The sequence below is a fragment of the Ylistrum balloti genome, unplaced genomic scaffold, assembly GCF_031769215.1.
Source record: "Ylistrum balloti isolate Yb309-2 unplaced genomic scaffold, AGI_CSIRO_Ybal_v1 Utg369700, whole genome shotgun sequence".
Classification (NCBI taxonomy): domain Eukaryota; kingdom Metazoa; phylum Mollusca; class Bivalvia; order Pectinida; family Pectinidae; genus Ylistrum; species Ylistrum balloti.
Genome location: NW_026781931.1, coordinates 803,330 through 824,758, shown reverse-complemented (window position 1 = coordinate 824,758; position 21,429 = coordinate 803,330). Strand labels below are relative to the sequence as shown.

The 21,429-nt window shown below is 33.2% G+C and overlaps 1 protein-coding gene across 5 annotated transcripts in view; it reads right to left on the bottom strand.

The window, feature by feature from the left end:
- The window catches only part of LOC132565170 (anoctamin-1-like), a 61,397-nt gene extending 46,508 nt beyond the window's left edge, over positions 1 to 14,889 (bottom strand). For 4 of the 5 annotated variants that reach the window (XM_060229792.1, XM_060229795.1, XM_060229796.1 and 1 more), the window contains exons 1-4: positions 14,844 to 14,889; positions 12,296 to 12,405; positions 10,403 to 10,423; positions 5,376 to 5,504 (exon numbers count right to left, since the gene is read on the bottom strand). In XM_060229792.1, the coding sequence (XP_060085775.1) occupies positions 5,376 to 5,487 (112 nt within the window). In that variant the 5' untranslated portion in view covers positions 5,488 to 5,504; positions 10,403 to 10,423; positions 12,296 to 12,405; positions 14,844 to 14,889. Of the gene's footprint in view, positions 1 to 5,375; positions 5,505 to 10,402; positions 10,424 to 12,295; positions 12,406 to 14,627; positions 14,645 to 14,843 lie in introns of those variants that run through there. The other variant, XM_060229793.1, reaches the window with a different exon arrangement.
- Between the last annotated feature and the right edge of the window lie 6,540 nt (positions 14,890 to 21,429).

Genomic DNA, 21,429 nt, shown 5'->3' with positions numbered 1-21,429 from the left:
GTCTGATCACATTTCTTCCTGTACACCATACTATATTGGTACATATGTCTGATCCATAATTAACTTTTTATTACACATATACACCTACTATATTGGTACAACTTTTTGGTATAAGTCTTCCTGAACACAGGTGATGAAAACAAATATATTGTATTGTCTGAGTTTACAGATTTGGACTGCACACCTGTACATACATATTTAAATATGCACTCTAGCACTAACTTTACCTTAACACCTGGACACTCTATATTGTACATATGTCTGATTACAATTAAAACAAGTCTTCCTGTACACCGACTATATTTCTACATGAACTTGACAAGACTTCCTGCAACATTACACTACTATATTGGTACATATGTCAGGATCCATCTTCCTATCAATAACTATAAAATAGCCTACTATGTTTCTATGACAACAAGTCTTGAAAGACACACAACAATAACATATTGGTACATATGTCTGATCACAAGTCTTCCTGTATCTACCTATGCTTTACAACTTAAATTGGTACATACAATCTCATCATGCATTATGATAAATATATCATTGGTAATTTATGTCTGATTGATGTTGACTGTAATGTCTAGTGCTATGTAATAATTGTAAACAGATGTGTTTCTTTTAACCCTTACCTGTACACTTACTATATTGGTACATATGTCACCATCTTCCTGGTCACATCCTGTACCCCCCAGTACCATTGGGACTGACCTCTGAAGGCTTTCCTGTCTGACATCCTTAACAGCTACTGTTATATCATCAAGGTCATCTGTATAAAAAAGGAAACAAGATGTATAAAAGCAGGTTTAAGACTTATGACAAAGCCAGGATCTTTTCTATATACTGACTATATTGGTACATATGTCTGAAAGGCCAAGTTTTCACTATACACCTACTATATTGGTATTTATGTCCTGATTAAAGTCTGTACATATACTACTATCATATTTAATGAAGGAGAACTGTCCTCAGAGTTATCATATGTCTGATCTAAGTCTTCCTGTACACCTATACACCTACTATATTGGTGCATATGTCTGATCCAAGTCTTCCTGTACACCTATACACTACTATATTGGTACATATGTCTGATCCAAGTCTTCCTGTACACCTGTACACTACTATATTGGTACATATGTCTGATCCAAGTCTTCCTGTACACCTGTACACTACTATATTGGTACATATGTCTGATCCAAGTCTTCCTGTACACCTACACCTATATATGGTACATATGTCTCAAGTCTTCCTGTACACCTACTCCAAGTCTTCCTGCAAACCTATACGCTACTATATTGGTACATATGTCTGATCCAAGTCTTCCTGCACACCTGTACACTACTATATTGGTACATATGTCTGATCCAAGTCTTCCTGTACACCTACTATATTGGTACATATGTCTGATCCAAGTCTTCCTGTACACCTATACACCTACTATATTGGTACATATGTCTGATCCAAGTCTTCCTGTACACCTACTATATTGGTACATATGTCTGATCCAAGTCTTCCTGTACACCTACTATATTGGTACATATGTCTGATCCAAGTCTTCCTGTACACCTACTATATTGGTACATATGTCTGATCCAAGTCTTCCTGTACACCTACTATATTGGTACATATGTCTGATCCAAGTCTTCCTGTACACCTATACACCTACTATATTGGTACATATGTCTGATCCAAGTCTTCCTGTACACCTACTATATTGGTACATATGTCTGATCCAAGTCTTCCTGTACACCTACTATATTGGTACATATGTCTGATCCAAGTCTTCCTGTACACCTACTATATATGTTTTAGATATACAGTTTTACAATAAAGTACTTCAATTCATTATCTAGTCAGAATTGTCAATCTGACAGTCTCAATATCCTTTCTATATCCCAACACAGTAAAGTGTGGAGGACAGAGGGAACTGAATAACAGGGAGTTTTTTAACCTTTCTTGTGTTGACTTTTGAAAATTTTGATTATATACAAAGATACAGATTGTCAAACAGCTGTCGTCTACAGATACTTTCAACAAAAGAGTGTCTAGATATTCAGATGTTTTTTTCTTCTTTAGACCTGACACAAATCCTAATCTTGATTTCAACATTAAACACTTGTTATATTATTTAAAGACAGGACAACTATTTCCAGACAAGAGTGGTATTAATTCAGTTTAAACATCACCAGTTCTCCATGCATTTTTAAAGAATGAATCATTTGTTTTACATCCAGCAAAAATCTCTGTGTATATTGGGTGTGCTGACTTCACCTTGAGACACAGAGGGTCAACAGCTGATCAACAATGTTATCATGCACTTCATATCAAGTACACAACCAAAGAAACTAAGTTGATAACCCTGTCAATATTGGGCTATCAAGGCTAGAGGTGCCCACAATCATTACATCCTGTTGACTGTGCTACAACCCTGCCTATCAAGTTCTCTAATGGTTGAGACCCTGCTCCTCAGAAGGCTATCTCATTCAATACTATGTGACACATGCCAACAAGACAACTGCATCAGTCTATTACAAGTGTTGCCAGATCTTAGTTTTTGAAAGTGACTTTGAAAGAAGTGTTGAATGAAAGGATTTATCTGTTGTCATTACGCATGAAATCCTGAGTATTTCCACTTTAATGTCGTGTATAGGGATTTGTACCCACACTCACTATTATCTGAACACAGCCTAACAGGAAATTACATAAATATTGATAGGATTGACATTTTGGTTATAAAGGAAATATCTACACAATATAAACAGAATATCCTTTCCAGGAGCTAAATCTATCTTACAAAGATCCAAGACATTGTATCAACACTACATCTAGAATCAAGGTCATAAAATGTACATTTAACATAGAATCAGAATCTCTGTCAAGGTAAAATCTAAGGGATTATTTGGTTTGTTATGAGCATGTACGTATAATTCTAAGTATTTACATGAATAACACTGATTTGATGTTATATTCATCAGCCATGCTGATCTATACATCCACGCTGAAAGGACTGTACTGGGAACAAGATTTACAACCAGTTTTCATCTACATGATTCACTACCTGGATTCACAACATGTAACACATTATCTCTTTGCTCAATTATAACCACACTATATAATTCACACACATTACTCAACAATCATTACCAATACCCTTTACTTTAAGGACAGAGTTTTTGTCTAACTCGTGGCAATATCACCTTTTATTGAATTAAACACCCACATATCATATACAATATACATCAATCTTAGACCTGAAATTTTGGGTGTTTGCCATTAAATGGACTACCAGGTGCTCCTTTACGTATACTATGGTGTTTTCCTAATCTGACACAAAAAAGCAGAATCTTACAAGAGTTTGCATCGGAGATATGATTTATGAAACAAGTCTAACATTTTTTTAATTTTCACTAAAATAAAAACTGTATGTGAAGAGTTGCATGAACCCCACACGAAAAAGAAATGAATTCAGACCCTTTTGATCAAATGATGAAGTATTCTAACAAATAATGAAGAAAACAAACATTTCTACGTCAAACTTAAAGTCATATGGGTGCTATGTATATGATATCCATTGTTACATCTAAATGCACTCTTTAAGTGTATTGAATACCAGGGAAATCCCTTGATACAGCATAAATATCTGCAATTTTTTTTTATTTCCAGTAATGTGAATTCTGTCCATCAAATATGTGAAGAAACAATGACAAAGATTCTTATCTCAAAACATTACAATTATAGCACTCATTCAGTAGTGACCAAAAACTTATGACGCAAAGATGGAGGTGGCCAAACTTCTGGACAGTAAGTTCAGACAGATTAGTATTTTCAATGAAGCACTGGAGACATGGATAGGTTTTTTTTCAACAGAAAATAAGAGTTTACAAATTATAAAAAATTGGAAAGTACAAACAATCTAAAATGTTTATCAAATATAGAAACTGTAGATTTATCTATTCTTTCTAGTACACAGGAAATAAAATGTATGATAAATATAGAACTGTATATTTATCTATTCTTTCTAGTACACAGGCAATAAAATGTATGATAAATATAGAACTGTATATTTATCCATTCTTTCTAGTATACAGGCAATAAAATGTATATATATAGACACTGTAGATTTATCTTTTCTTTCTAGTATACAGGCAATAAAATGTATGATAAATATAGAAACTGTAGATTTATCTTTTCTTTCTAGTACACAGGAAATAAAATGTATGATAAATATAGAACTGTAGATTTATCCATTCTTTCTAGTACACAGGAAATAAAATGTATAATAAATATAGAAACTGTAGATTTATCCATTCTTTCTATTACACAGGAAATAAAATGTATGATAAATATAGACAGTAGATTTATCTATCCTTTCTAGTACACAGGCAATATTTATAAATATAGACAGTAGATTTATCCATTCTTTCTAGAACACAGGAAATAAAATGTATGATAAATATAGAACTGTATATTTATCTATTCTTTATAGTACACAGGCAATAAGATACAGTAGATTTATCCATTCTTTCTAGGAAATAAAATGTATGATAAATATAGAACTGTAGATTTATCTATTCTTTCTAGTACACAGGAAATAAAATGTATAATAAATATAGAACCGTATATTTATCTATTCTTTCTAGTACACAGGCAATAAAATGTAACCATAACTAAGAAGAAATGAAACTTACATGTAGTACAAATTATATGGTTAAATACAAACTTGGACACAGTTACAAACAGTAAACCTGATTATAAAATCCATCATATATAGTATATAAAGTTATCTCTTTCTACATACATGAAGCTTTATATATATATTTGTGTGTGTGTGTGTGTGGGGGGGGGGGGGGGGGGGGGGGTACATGCATGAATGTAAGACTGAAAATGAGATGAAAACCCGGAACATCCAGAAACATATACAAGATAAGTTAAGTATACATATGATAATTAAAAAGCACCCTGTATTAAAAGATACTGAAAAAGAAGCATGGCATTGCAATAACATTGACAATGACGGTCATATTAGAAATAATGATCTCTGAAGGTTTTTTGTCGTTTCTGTTTATTTCATCTTTTTCCTTACATCTGATATGACTTTCTTATATGTTTATCATCAAGATAAACTATAACAACAGTATTTTTATTTCTCCAAGCAATAATGGAGCAAGTAACATTGAAAGATTTATCATCAACAAGTTAAAACAGCTATGTTCATTATAGAAACACATGAGAAGTTGTTGGGGTTTTAAAAAAATAAGCACCCACTACAAAACCTTCAGTCAAATATCTATCTGACTATATCACTACTCATGTTAACCAGTATACTAGGATAACCTGGCTGACACAGTGCATGTAGGAGGTATACCACCCACCTATTACAGCCATAGGATTAAAGGATTCTGCAAATCGTGTCATCTGAGCATAAGAAGTCCTATTTCGGGACGGCATATCCCAAAGAGGCTCTCTGGAGTTCTGTCTATCCATGTTTGTAGTTAGTTAGGCTGAAAGTGATGCATTACATTGGAAAACAAATTCATTACAATATAAAACAAGAGATATTTCAGGTAATTTTCAATCCTATTTGACCACATAAAACCCCAAATGAAAAAGTTCATTACAGAACAAGATCAATATAACAGTAACACCACCACAATGCTGATATACTCATTCCTGCTGCATATACATAGGTGTAAGACAGGATCTAAATATGTTAATACAGTAGAATATCATAGTTTCTGTTTAAATATGATAAATGCTTCCTCATTGTTCAGATAGGATCGGTCTTTATTGACTAACCTTAAGTTCTTTGAATGTCGTCAGTTCTTTCATTTGACTGTATAAAGAGAGAACAATGTTTGCAATTTGAAACAGAAAAATGTCATAACTACTGAGGTTCCACTGTCATACAGCACCATTGTAAATTAAAATCATTTGCATTTACCTGTCCTTATATGTGTACTGGAGAAGCGATATGTATTTTTTAGGTAATTTATCTTTTGAACTATTTAAACCATTATAGATTGGTTTATGTTACAAGTAAATGGTGGCCAATTAACTGTTCTGGCCTTGTACAGGTAATGTTCAGTCCTAGTACAGGTAATGTTCTGGCCTAGCACAGGTAATGTTCAGGCCTAGTACAGGTAATGTTCAGTCCTAGTACAGGTAATGTTCTGGCCTAGCACAGGTAATGTTCAGGCCTAGTACAGGTAATGTTCAGTCCTAGTACAGGTAATGTTCATGCCTAGTACAGGTAATGTTCAGTCCTAGTACAGGTAATGTTCTGGCCTAGCACAGGTAATGTTCAGGCCTAGTACAGGTAATGTTCAGTCCTAGTACAGGTAATGTTCTGGCCTAGCACAGGTAATGTTCAGGCCTAGTACAGGTAATGTTCAGGTCTAGTACAGGTAATGTTCAGGCCCAGTACAGGTCATGTTCAGGCCCAGTACAGGTAATGTTCAGGCCCAGTACAGGTAATGTTCAGGCCCAGTACAGGTAATGTTCAGACCCAGTACAGGTAATGTTCAGACCCAGTACAGGTAATGTTCACACCTAGTACAGGTAATGTTTGGGCCCAGCACAGGTAATGTTTGTGCCCATACATGATGTGGACAAGTTATATCTGAGTGGACAAGTTATATCTGAGTGGACAAGTTATATCTGAGTGGACAAGGTATATCTAAGTGGACAAGTTATATCTGAGTGGACAAGTTATATCTGAGTGGACAAGTTATATCTGAGTGGACAAGGTATATCTAAGTGGACAAGTTATATCTGAGTTGAATATTACATGATATACAATCCTAAGATAGATTAGATGGTCACATGATATCTCGATCAGATCAGCTGTAGTATTTGATTACTGTTTTTCTTACAAAGTGTTGTACAAAATGGGAAGTAATTTGCTTTCAACCTACGACTCATTGCTAAAACCTAGATAATATCTAACAATTATGAGATTTTACAACAATTTTAGAATCATGTGACTTCTGTGTCATGCTTCCCTAACTAGGATATATTAAGTCTTCACCATGAAGGTATATGATATTTTGATGAACACAACTATCTACTGTGAAATCAATGATTTTATTTTCTTTGATTTCAAGGATAATTTAATCATCAATTCATGTGTCCACAAACTCTGTTTCTGAAAATACCATGAAAATTTGCGCCCCATGAATATAAGATTTCACATTAGTTAGCATATAGATCATACTTATAAATATCCATTGTAGTGTAACACACAAATAAAACAATACCTTACCTAATGGTAATCTTCATCATAATACCTTAAACTTACATACCATGCAATACTCAATACAGTTTGGCCATGGACTGTGTTTATACAATATCAGATCTAGACATGTAGATTGGTGTGAAGACTTATACAGTACCTGTGTCTCTGTCTGAAGCCAGAAAGGCCTTATCCTGCATCACAGACATGTTACAACTATACTATTCAATGTTTTTGTACAGGAATGTGGTAATTTTTATGATTGAAAACATTTATGATCCTCCTAAAGCTAATATTGAAATGTACCTGGACATGTAGCCCCACCTGGAACCAGGCAATGTTTGCTCTTTTGATCAATTCCGCCTACACATCAGTATACCATGTGTTTATATATACCTGTAGAACAGGGAAACATGGCAGCAATCTGCATGCATTGTACATCTACCAAACAGGTACACAAGCATGTAGTCTGGTTATTCCTAATGTCCTATTCATATTTACAGACTGAAAGATTTTTGTAACTGTCATGCGATCATAATGCAAATCAGTTTACATTGGCTTTTAACATCAACCTGCATTGATGAAACTTGTATTCACAAGGGCACAAAAACTAAACTGAGTTAGTTGTATTCGACACATATTCACATTTCAAAGCCAAAAGGGATTGTAATTCAAGTATATTTCAGCCCATCGAGGTATAGAAGTAAATTTTCAGTTCTTTGTGATCAACATTAATTATGAACCAGGAAAATGTCACCAAAATATTGAGTTTCTTTATTTATTTTACAACAACTCGAAATAAGATTTTATCATATTATAAGATCTTGTTGGCCCGAATACAAGCATGCGATGGGTTTTACTGGAAACCGGAGTACCAGTTCAGGAAAACCCACATGTTTGGGCAGTTGATCCCCATACTTTACATCTGTACTGTGAATATGAAACCCAGAGGTCTTGGTGAAAGGAGAATACATTACCACTGCCACCTGATCTCCCTTCATATTCATTTCTTACAATGGTCTTGTCGTTATAGAGAATGGAGAAATGTCAAAAGACAGAGATTTTATCTGGTACTATCTATGATGTGATTGGCTAATTATGATGAAGTGTGGCTGGAATATTTTCCCTGGAATTTACATACTTAGATGACTTCGAGCGGAACCTCATTAATCAGATATCTTCCTACTGTTATGAAGTTTTCTGTATTCATTTAGAAAACATTGCCTTATGTAGCTAGTTTTAGCTACATATAAAAATAGAATGTAATTAAACATAAGTAACTCATGTAGTAAAATAAACCAAACTAAATATTGATTAAGATGTATTACATAAATATTTGTAACTAATGACATGATTAGTCCAAGTTATGAGGAAGACTCCAACAAAAATAGGGAGGGTCAACAGGTATACTGAGCCTTCTATATATAGCTGAACTGTAACCTAAAACGCGTGAAAAAGTGACCTGACAAACAAGAGAGAAAGTCCGAAAAAAATGTAGTAAAATGACCATATCCCATAGAATATTTGTTACACATGGCCCGAGTCTTTTAACCTGTACCAGTAAAGTTTATGTTAGTGACATTGTAAGACATTCTACAGGTATATGATAGTTCTCTCAATAGATTTGTAGGGTATAGATGTCTTGTTCAACATAGCTAAGATTCCTCCTAGGTATACACACCCTACCAACCCTGTCGTTTTATAAATATCCCCCACCCACCAGTGTTATAATATATAAAATTCAGTTTAAAACACCTCCTACAAACAAAGTACATGTACGAGTACTAAAAAAACATTAAAATCTCACGGCCAGGTTTCCTCCCAGGAACATGTGTACAGGCAGAATCAGTGATGAGGAAAGGTCACACAAAATCCCTGGTCAGGGGTCACTTGATGTTTACTGTACACATATATGTGTATAGTATAGTCTACCTGAGGGGCCAGGTGGGGGGAAATTATTGGAATGTACATTATGATAGTAAACTTAAGACATATTTCTGATAGTGAAGGTTATCAATTTGGTATGTTTCTTAATTCAGGTATTTCAAAAACTCGAGATTTACATTAAAAGATACCAAGGTCATATGCAATGAATTGTATGAGTTTCTATTTAAGACAATGAAAGCATAGTTTTAAAGTACAATCTATACAAAATATGTTAGATGACTGTAGTAACATTACAGACTGAAGTAAAGGGTAGATAACAAGGTAATTATTTGTTGATCATGATTAATACAACAATCTTCCAGCAATCCATTTCTCATTTCCATGGTCTTTATCACATACTGTGTAATTATAACATTATGGTAATTATTTATCAAATCTTTTCACCCACCTCTCATTACTAAAATCTTTCAATAGAATCAAACATACTATAGTGGGTATATTTCACCACCAACAATAAATAAAACATCAACATTGTAAAATCAAAACAATAAAAAATAAACTGAAGTGGACAAGCAAAGTGGTGTGACAATAAGTAGTACAGTCTTATAATATACTCTGTGATATGTACTACAACATTTTGGGTGACAGAAACACATTCTGTACACAGGAAGATACATTTGTATGTGTAAGAAGATATATACACAGGAAGAAGTGGAGGTGTCATGTTAACAGGCCCCAGATTTACTGGTGATATAATGTTACAAGGGTGTCTCATATAGTTCATGTGTATCAATCTTTACCCTGTAATATAAATAAATAATACCAGGGACAAACATTAATATGTTTATACTTGTAGAAAGGAATACATAGTTTACAAATTTCTTTTTGACACAACAATGATTTTGATTTCAATGAAAAATAATTTCAAACTGACTGAATGAAACAAGCTCTAACAAGGCTGTCATTCTAGATCTCTACAGAAAACATTATAATAGAATAATACAATGTCTATTTCTACAGGTGAATGTATCCTCCATCATCAATAAAATATCTTAAAACTGAAAAAAATTGAATTTCAATACGTAACCAGACAGGAACAATACACAAACAAACGGGAATTAAACAAAAAAACTAAAAATAAAACAACATCATATCTAAATAAAAATAGCATGCATTAACAAAAAACATTTGTGGAATCAACTAAAATTTGTATCAACAATAAAATTCTACTAATGATATCATACTCCACAAAAAAGCTAACATCAATCAATGTCTACGTACCCAGTATAGCAGGGCGACCAACTGTTGTAAGAAACAACAAACATAACTGTTCCAGCTTTAGTGTATTTGGTTAAAGAACATATTGTTATTTACATTTCTGATGAATCAAAATCAATTTCCAGTGTAAAAATAATTTTAATTCAGAATAAAATGCTTCCTATTGAAGAATCAAACTACCTAACCATCTGATTAATTATAAATTGCATGCAAGTGGTTCAATTCTTCATCTGTCATATGATCATTATAAACTTATGTGCACTTCCTTAACATATAGTGATATTCATTCAGAATTAGAGAATTTATCATAATAAACAAACTATTATGTGAATCATAACCCAATCAAATATCAACACTTTTGTCCAGCAGCTTATACATATACAGAAAACACATTTGTACATTTAAAATTTTCAAAATCTAAAGTTTGTTAACAATTTCATGGTTTGAAAATTTGAACACAGAAAAACTGTAATGTAATTCAATTTAGAATTTTGTCATTTTTTTAATAATGCAACATGACAATAAAACATATAAGTATTAAAAACAAGTGACTCTTCTGGTAAACACGTGCTACCGTTCTTGCGTCCTTACTTTCAAAGAGCAACCAATTATCACCAAATCATTGTCTGATAAGGTCATCCTATTAAAAGAGATTATCAGTTGGCACAATCATTGGCTGATAAGGTCATCCTATTAAAAGAGATTATCAGTTGGCACAATCATTGGCTGATAAGGTCATCCTATTAAAAGAGATTATCAGTTGGCACAATCATTGGCTGATAAGGTCATCCTATTAAAAGAGATTATCAGTTGGCACAATCAGTTGGCACAATCATTGTCTGATAAGGTCATCCTATTAAAAGAGATTATCAGTTGGCACAATCATTGGCTGATAAGGTCATCCTATTAAAAGAGATTATCAGTTGGCACAATCATTGGCTGATAAGGTCATCCTATTAAAAGAGATTATCAGTTGGCACAATCATTGGCTGATAAGGTCATCCTATTAAAAGAGATTATCAGTTGGCACAATCATTGGTTGGCAGTTATAACTAATTACCCAATTCTAATAAAAAGCAACAAGACATCAGGGAATTAAAAGATTACATATGTCAGAACATCAAAAATTTCTGATACCGTAATTACCACAAATATCTCTGCTACCCCTTATAAGCATCTATCCCCCTATCTGTGGAGAAAATGAAATCATATATGTGACCCTTTTAATCATCTCAAAAACTTCTAAATTATTCTTTTATTTACACTTTAATCTTAACCTGCTGCCGCCAGGAAAATATTGTACATGCTAATGTTATCATGTGCCACTGGCAGCAGGGATTTCCACATCATTGATTCATCAGAAGCACTCTCAATTTCTAAATATGATTGCTTAGTCAAATTTTACCAACTTTTTAAGTCATCATTGCAGCAAATGTTGGCAGGCAATATATCCCCTAAATGTTGTCAAACATAAATTGAAATTAATCTCAATGATACTGATCCTGTCGTGATAGGGAAATTCGGAAAAAGAATATAGTTTCCGAGTTTGAAATAAAAAATTTTAATGCAGCCATACAACTGAATGACTATGTTTAGGAAGATAATCTAAGTCATGGATACATGTGAGTTTTATAATATTTTGGCTATGAATATGGATGTTTGTCTACAGTCCTTTTTATCTTTTTTAAAATCTTTGCCAGCTAGTGAAGAAGTACATGCAATATGAATACGTACACTCCTCTTATTGTATACATCATGCTGTATTACAGCTTACAGTGAAAGCTATTATCCTACTGTGTTAATGTATAAGGGAGATAGTATATACTGTTCATGGCAATTAACTAATTAGATAATCCTGTTAGTTACCATGTATGTAGTACATTTTGGTTTACTCACCAGCTGTCTCCTCCGCTGCTAACATATGCAGCTTGACATCATCATCTACTACACCCGCCATTTCCAACAGGTAGTAGCTACAGCTTCATACACAGGGTTGAACTATCACGCTGTAGAATATAGATTTGAATTTAATGACACAGCTGAATAACATACACTGAATAACGTAAACAAATACAAAACCTATTCAAGGGTTAGCAGAAGTTAATACAATATTATGAAATATATAAATAGTACCAAGAAAGGACAGATAATAGTAGGGATGAATTAGACTATTCACATAGAAAATTACTCACTAAAGCATATCCTATATTTTAATTTTAAGAAAACTTGTTTATTAAAAAGGATAATTATATGACAGTCAAATGCTATGTTTTTTCTGTTTGCTCCGATATATGATAACCAACATTTGTAGAGGAAGAACAGCAATTACACAAAGATTACGATGAAGATACTGACACATTTGTGTGTACAGCCACAGACTTATATACATATATATATGTATATAAGTCCGATAAGTCTGTGGTACAGCTATCACTACACACGTGTAGGTGTCTACATGCTACAGTGAGTGTTATATCACTTTACCACCTGTACTACATGTACACACATAATTACTACTGACCACTACACAATCAGACCACAGCATGGTCACCACATGTAACCCTGACAGCTGCAGGACACTTGGTCAGTACAGGTGATCCAAAGAGTAGCACACTAAATAGTACACTACATAATCTCACCTCAAAGGCATTGTCCGAGACCTACCTGTACTGACCACAGTCAAATTTTTGTCTGTTTATATCAAGTCTCCTTACAGGAAATATTCATGCTTTACTAACACTGACAATTAAAATGACAATTAAATCATCCAGGTGTCAAGTATCAAAGAAAGCTACACTTGAGTTTACACTTTCACTTCCCAGTTTTACTTCCGTTGATGTACCAGTGATACTTGAAGTATAACACTGGCTAGCTCTGATGTTTAGTAGTGGGTGACTAGATTTCCTACTACTAAGTATTTAGGACAACACAACAGATAGCATTGTAAATTCCACACATTCCAGGGTGTGTCATTATTATCATTCTATGGTAGGAATATGTAGCATTCTACTTAAAAAGGAAGTATGTGTAATTATACCAGCATTATTTCTTGCCATGTTTTACAACCCAAAACATGCTGCTGCTAGTAGCCTATAAAGAATATATTATTTTCCAAAATAATTGAAAATTCACAAAATAATTCTGAATATTTTGATGAAAATAAGACTACCCGAATTCATATCAGCACTGAATAGGCTACTGTCAACAGGCTAAAACATGCTGATATACAAATGTGCAAGAAACTATCAAATCAACATTTGATCTACAGATATTTTATAAAAACAAGCACTGCTTAATCTCTTTCTGTCTTGTTTTTATTTGTTTGTACTTACATCCATGGATATATGTATGAAACAAATATGCACATAATTTCAAACAGATATTCTAAAAACATGTTTTCAATAACATACAAATACATGAAATAAAAGTCGATGTGATCTGAGCCCAACAACAAAAAATATTTCATCAGTGCCCAGTTACATATACATTGTACTAATATTTACTTGGTTTAAATATGAAGCTACCATGTATTGTTTTTGTGGAAGACATTACATTACTTTATACAAATACTGAAAATACATTGCACAAAATTAAGTCTTTCAGCGATGAAGATTGGAATGAAATCATCATCAAAATATGACTCTAAATGTCTATTGGCATCGCTATTTTACATTCACAGAGTCTGATTAGAGTGTCATGTTCAATCCTTCCTTTTAAGAGTTGATATTTCTTATTGACATCAAATAACGTATACCAAGTGATAATCCTTCAGAATGTAAGTACCGATAAGATAAGAAACTGCTGAATATGTAATTTTCTAACTTCAATCTTTCAAGCACTGAGAGTGGGTTTGACAGCTTTTCGTACTTCTATCTTACTCAATTCATTACCACCAGAGACATGTTACCACTATACAATTTGTTGTCAATGCAAGATGTACATAATATACACTCAAATGAAATACATACTTCACTCTCTACTAAAGAGTTTTGATGCAACAAGAGATATAAGCTTGTAATTGTTAACAATGTACAATATCCCACTGGGGTTGACCGTTCAGACATCCAGCTTTTCTTTTCGATATCCTAAAATATAGGTTCTCATCCTTAGTCAATTCAAGGAGCTAAACCAATGACAGTTAAAAATAATATAAATGTGACCGCCGGAACCGTTTATATCTGCTATTTTTAACGAAAAGTGTTAAATTGTTCAACTGGTACACACCTACTCTATGCTATGAGATAATGAGATTAAAAAATCTGAGATTCGCATGAGTGAACTTTCACTGTCACTGACACCTCTCTGTCAACCGACTTCCCAAGGTTTAGGATAGGTCCGAACTTCGTACCAACAAGATTCTCGATTCCATGAATGTGTTGCTGCACTAGAAACGCATACTTCCAACCTTAGTTTGCATTTTATGCTTAAATTTTGGTATACTTACACAAAAAAAACACGCAACAATTCCCTGCTATATAAGCCGGTGAGAGCCACACTATTTCCAAAGTTGCCACAGCTGTGTGGTACAGGAAGCTAGGTACGCAGCGCCCTCGCCTTCCAAGCATCGGCATAATCATTCATGCGTAAACTGAAAATGGGGCCCACAACGGGGCTGACACAGGTCTCTGCTACAACTTATGAGTTAGTAGTTCCTGTGAAAACATCGGATTCCATTTTTTACCTAAACATAGTTAGGGCTAATACGCCTCTGCTTGGGATTAATTAGAGTTGAAATAGCTGTGTTTGTAAACCATCTTTTCAAAATGAAGAGTTAAAGCAAACTGATTTCAAATTTATTGTATTAACTGATTTCGTTTAACGTTTAATCATCATCATCATCATCATCATATTTAGATACACATACACATACACCCATGTAACATGAATGCAGGAAAAAAAAACCTTGAAATAATTAAGGCCATTACATCTAAGCAGGGACGTATGAGAAAATGAAGCATTTTGATAATCTGAACATCAGTGTTGTAAAGCTGCTGTACGGACATGTTTATAAAGTTAAAACAGGAATGTAGATACCGCGGACTCAAGTTTCTGTTATTAAATCCATGTTGACATACCATAGGTGCACCCGATCTATATCTAGATTTTTGTCTAATGATACAATCTGTGATAAAATATCAGTAACCATACTAGACTATGTTTTAACGACATTTTAAACAGTCCAGTTTCATTTATTTTTATTGTATGGTTAATTATAGTGTCAAACTATCATTTTCATAAAATTGTTTACTTTTTCAAATCATAGAGGAATTCCTCCTAAAGTTACAAGATTTTTTTTTCAAGATTTTATTTCTCTCAGACAACAACAATGTGTGACAAGAGGTCATACATATTGAAACATTTTTAGTACATGACAGGCAGCCATAGTTATAAACATGTTATATATTTGTTGATTTTCCGAAAACATACATTGTAAGCAGCTCAAACATTTTAATATCTAGGACAATCAATGCTAACAATTAACGCAGTCGCATTATAAAATGTATGACAATCGTTGAATAAACATGCTTACATTCATCAATAACTTTTTATTAAAGACTGTGAACATCCCTTTCATTTTGTATCGGTTAGGATATTTACAGTAGTATCCCGGGATATACTTCAGTCTTAGCTGTTTTACTTCATCATTATTACACAAAAATAAAAAATGAAACTCATCTCCTATACCATTATTACACATGGGACATACTCGATCAAGATGTTGTATCCCTCTCCATCTACCTAATTCTACCGGCAATTTAACATTTGCTGTTCTGAATTTACAGATAAATTCTGCATCTTTTTTATTCAACCGTAATAAATATTCTTCAATACCAAATTCATTTTTTAAAATACTATATACTTGTCCTCTGGACGATTTTTCCATTTCGTCAAACCAAGATTTGACAAACTGGTCCTTCAGTCTCTGAGCAACTTCAGATTTTAAAAAATTGATATGTGGTAAACAAGTTTTTTGAAACATCCATACATGACCTAATCCAACACTGTTTAAAATATTTTTGATGCAGTTTATCCATTTGAATTCTATTTGGCCTGTTTCGTTGAGTGAATACATCAATTTATACATGCAACTTGATAATTTATTCTCATTCAGGATTAGTGAGTACCAATATTTAACCATTCTTAATTTAATATCTATAGTAATAGGGTATCTTCCGATTTCTCCGTAGACCATAAAATTGGTTGTACTTTTCTTCAACCCCAAAATTTTCTTACAAAATTGTAAATGTATCTTTTCAATAAGATAACAGTTCTCATATCCCCATATTTCACTTGAATATAATAAAATCGGGGATACCAATGCATCAAATAATTTCAATTTCAAATCAAGCGGTAAATCAATATTTCTTATTTTTCGGTATACTACAAACAGGGCTTTTCGAGCTTGCTCAGACAAGTGTTTTTTTGCCGCGGCAAAACTACCATTGTAATTAAAAAGAACTCCTAGGTAGGGGAACGAGCTTTGTATATCAAGTTCGTTATTGTAAAGTAAAAAACTATTTCTAGATTTATTCTTTCTTTTAGAAAAAATGACAATTTTAGTTTTCTCGGTGTTCACTCCTAATTTCCAATTTTGGCAGTACTGTTGGAAATGATTTAACATAGCTTGCAGACCCTCTGGTGTTTCAGATATTAACACCGTATCATCAGCATATAAAATAACAAACAATTTTATAAAAACACCAATATTATCCCAACATAATTCATTTAGTTTCAACAAATAGTCGACATTTTTTTCTGATAAAAAATCCTCCAAATCATTAAGATACAGGGCAAACAAAAATGGTGAACAATTTTCTCCTTGTTTCAATCCGACATTAGAAGCAAACATCTGTGACATATCACTACCATTTCTAACACAAGATTTCGTGTTTGAATATAAATTATATAACACTTTAAGTATTTTACCAGTAATGTTATTTTTAAGCAATTTCCTCCACAATCCTACACGCCATACTGAGTCGAATGCTTTCTTAAAGTCAATAAATACACAATACAATTTTTTTCCAGACGATAAGTATAATGATATGAGTAGATGTAAGATAAATATGTTATCAGTTGTTGAATGCCCTTTTCTAAAACCTGCCTGGGCATTACTAATGAGGCCGATCTGGTCAGATAATTCGTATAACCTTGTATTTTGTACTGATGTGAAGACTTTTCCAAGACAAGATACTAGCGTTATCGCCCTGTAATTATTTAAGTCATTCTTGTATCCCTTATTTTTATATATTGGGATAATTATTCCGGTGTTCCAGCTTTCTGGTATTATTCCAGTGTCTAATATGATGTTAAAAAGGTTTACATAAGTAGGTAACATGATATCAATAGAACTCTTTATATATTCGTTAATTATGTTATCAATGCCACTTGCCTTGTTATTACTTAATTTTTTTACAGCTGTAGTTACTTCTTCAGAGGTAATTCTACTATTTAGTATATCGTCGTATAAACTTCCCCTCATGTCTGGAATAATAAATTCCTCATCTTTGTCGTTATCACTATTTAACTTTTTAAAATATGCGTATAGCTCATCGATCGACAAATCGATTTTTTGTCTTTTTTTCCTATTATCAACTTTATTTAAAATGTTCCAGAATAGTTTTGGGTTGAACTTGGAAGCATTTCTCATCTCATCTTCAATTTCCTTTTGAATTTTTTTATAATTATTGTTTAACGACTTTCTATATTCTCTACTCTTTTTACGTAATTTTTTTCGGTTCACATTATTTTTCAAATTCCTGTAAGTTTTCTTTGCTTCGTGAAACTCTTTACGCTTACTAGCACAATCACGGGTAAACCACGGTTTGTCTTTAATATTATTACTGCTAACAATAGTTTTACTCTTGACCTTTTGGGTTCCAAGGACGTCCCTTGAAATTTTCGCAAACAGATTAGCAATATCATTTACCACATCATTTACATCTTGTTTGGAGATTTCAATATCTGAATCTAACATAGCATCAATGATCGTGTTTATCGCTTGTAGCTTCCCTTCGTTATCAGATCTAAGATCCGCTATAAAATCACCCTTTTTATCGTTCACCCATTTTCCAGTTTTCTCTGTAATTACAAGTGGTTTCTCTGTAACATTTTCAGACATATTTATAGAAAATATTATTCTGTTATGTACGTCTGAAATTAAAGGGTCAAAGTCAAGTACATCAAAGTGACTCAAGAAGGAGAAAACATTTGAAGATACCATTAAATAGTCAACGAGAGTTACATTTTTACACGTATTCTTTCCGATATATCTGTCATTACCAACTCTGCCATTGGCGATATATAGATTACTATTTTTACAGAATTCTAACAACTACGCTAGCATGACCGTCCGTTCCTTCTGATAAGAGCGAGTACTCGGAGATTGTGTTTGTTTGAGATTAGCATGGTTACTCATATTAACTGATACCCCAAAGACCTAATAAAATGTCATCTCCACCTATCAAAATAACAATGGGATTTAGTTAATAAAAATGAGCACAAATTTTCTGTTTCGCCAAAACAAGGACCAGTTATTAAATATTTATATAACTTAATTAAACTATAATAATAAAATAGATAATCAATCAAATCAATTGATTGAATTAAAACAAATATCAAGTAATTAATTTGAGAGCGTCTACAGTATATGTATTTTTACACGAAAAGACTCCATATGATGAAATTGTGGTAAGAGAGATCTCCCATCCAATATCAAAGAATTGAAAACGACAGGTCCATTCGATCAAAACGTGACCATATATAGGCAAATTTGGAAGTCTAACTACTAATCTTTCATAACAACGAAATAATTATATAGCGACATTCATTCGTAAAACATCTCACAATTAACATTAAGACAAGATAATTTTCCCTATTCAATTTCGGCGTTAAAACACAGCGTATAGATAGGTACAAACTTTTACATTGCCCATTTTGCGGTATTTTATTATCGAAAAACTTCAATAACGAATCTGAGAACGAAAAGGGAAGGATATCAGAAATAACAGATAAATGTGCGTGGAGATAGGTATGGTTTTTAAACTACAGTGTTGCTGGTTCGATCACTTGTAAGGAACAACAATCTCGTTCAATAATCTTGGAATAACCTGTATTCATCCGTAACTTTTCTCCTCGCCAAAGTTTAACCAATAAGTAGGAGTTGTCGCCCTTGGTTTCTCCCGCGATATGCTACAATGGACGTGATACACTGACAAGAGACGCTCAAGTATAAACGAATAAGAACACTAATAATTCGTTTAAAAATTAATTTATCTATTTATTTAAATAATCATCATTTCTCAAATTATTTGCTCACCAACATGGTTTTTATGATTTAATGCTATTTAATATAAACAGAGTTACATAATGCAACAATAACAATCCATATTTGCAATATATGCGAGAAAAAAACATATAAATCACAACACTACTTGAACTAGCATCTATTGTATAATGTACAGATAAAATGTAGCATGTAGTTACTATTACGATCATATACCCGATATTTCCCATTAAAATTTTAACTGAAGCTACCGTACAGTATATAGAGATATAGAGAAATAGAGAATTAAAACTGGTATCGATGACGTATGAAAACAAAGTAATAAAGGGACTATTCTTTGTACCTCGATGAGGAACAGTTATATCGCCTCTAGTAGGAAAATCCTTGATATTTTTAACTCGGCATACTGCGCAGTCCTTTTAAAAGATATCATCGCTTTCGATGAAATATAACTTCTATTTTAACTAAAAAGTTTTGCATTTATATGTGTCTGTTATTTATCTATTTATATAAGTTAAATTCACCATTTGTATATACAATTTATGCAATAAAATATGTTTAAATCAATTTAAATGTGGGTAAGTTTCAAGTTTCATCATAATATCTCTAATCGTTGTAAAGCACTGGCCCAGACAAAATGATTGAAAAAAAAACTTATTTGAACTTTGACCTTCAAGTGTAGGTTGTAGCAGTGTTTTGAATTTTATCGAAATATCTGTGAGCGCTTGAAATTTCAGTGCATGGACATAAATGTACCGGAAGTTTACACATGTTTGACATTGATATGAAGGTCACAGTGACCTAATTTCAGTGCCTGCACTTGCATGTGGGTTATACACATGATCCAAGTTTCATAAAGATATCTCTAGTATATGTACTGGAAATTAGTTTGACCTTTGAACTTTAGAGGTCATAGTGCATTGCACACCAACTGTGGGTGGTCATACTTGCTTCAAAAGGATATCTTCAGTACTTAAAAAGTTACGGCTCAGACAAGATACACGAAGAACAAGAGGAGCCAGTACTAATACAGTATAGTGGGACAGATTAAGATAATATTCCATAAAAATATCTCTCTTTGTGATAAAAAGCATCAAATTTGGCACAAATGATGTTCAGGATGTACTTTTTAAGAAAAGTACGTTATCCAGCTGAAAATCCAAGATGGCCACCAGTTTTTAAGATGGCCGCCTCGTCAAATGCAAAAAAAAAAAAAAAAAAAATTTAAAGTAGAATTTGAATGAACAGAAATGTATTAATGACCCAAACATCAAAGTTAAAGTATTCTGAGTGGAAAAATCAATGGTGTCAATTGAATTCCAATATGGCTGCCCGTTTTCAAGATGGCGACTATTACGTGACTCAAAACTAGCGTTTTCATAAGCTGTCTGATCACAGATATTGCATTGGGCTGAGAGATACCAGGACAACAGGAAAGGACGAGATATACTTCACCCTATACTGATGCCATTATTGTCGCCAAAGCTGCTAAGATATTGCGCAGACACATGGTCGAACACACGTCTAAGTTTGAGGGCAATTTATTTGAGACTTCAATGTACGATTCCCTGCCTCCAGCTTTGCTTCAGTTTGTATGTATGATTGAGCATCGGACAGACATAAAATCTCAGCTAAGGTTTGGAGCAACTACAACTGACCTAGTAATGGCTCAGCTCCTTCAGTACATCTGCTTTGTCAAGTGCAAAGAAGGAACTGCCACACAAAGGCTTTCCAGAGATAGAGA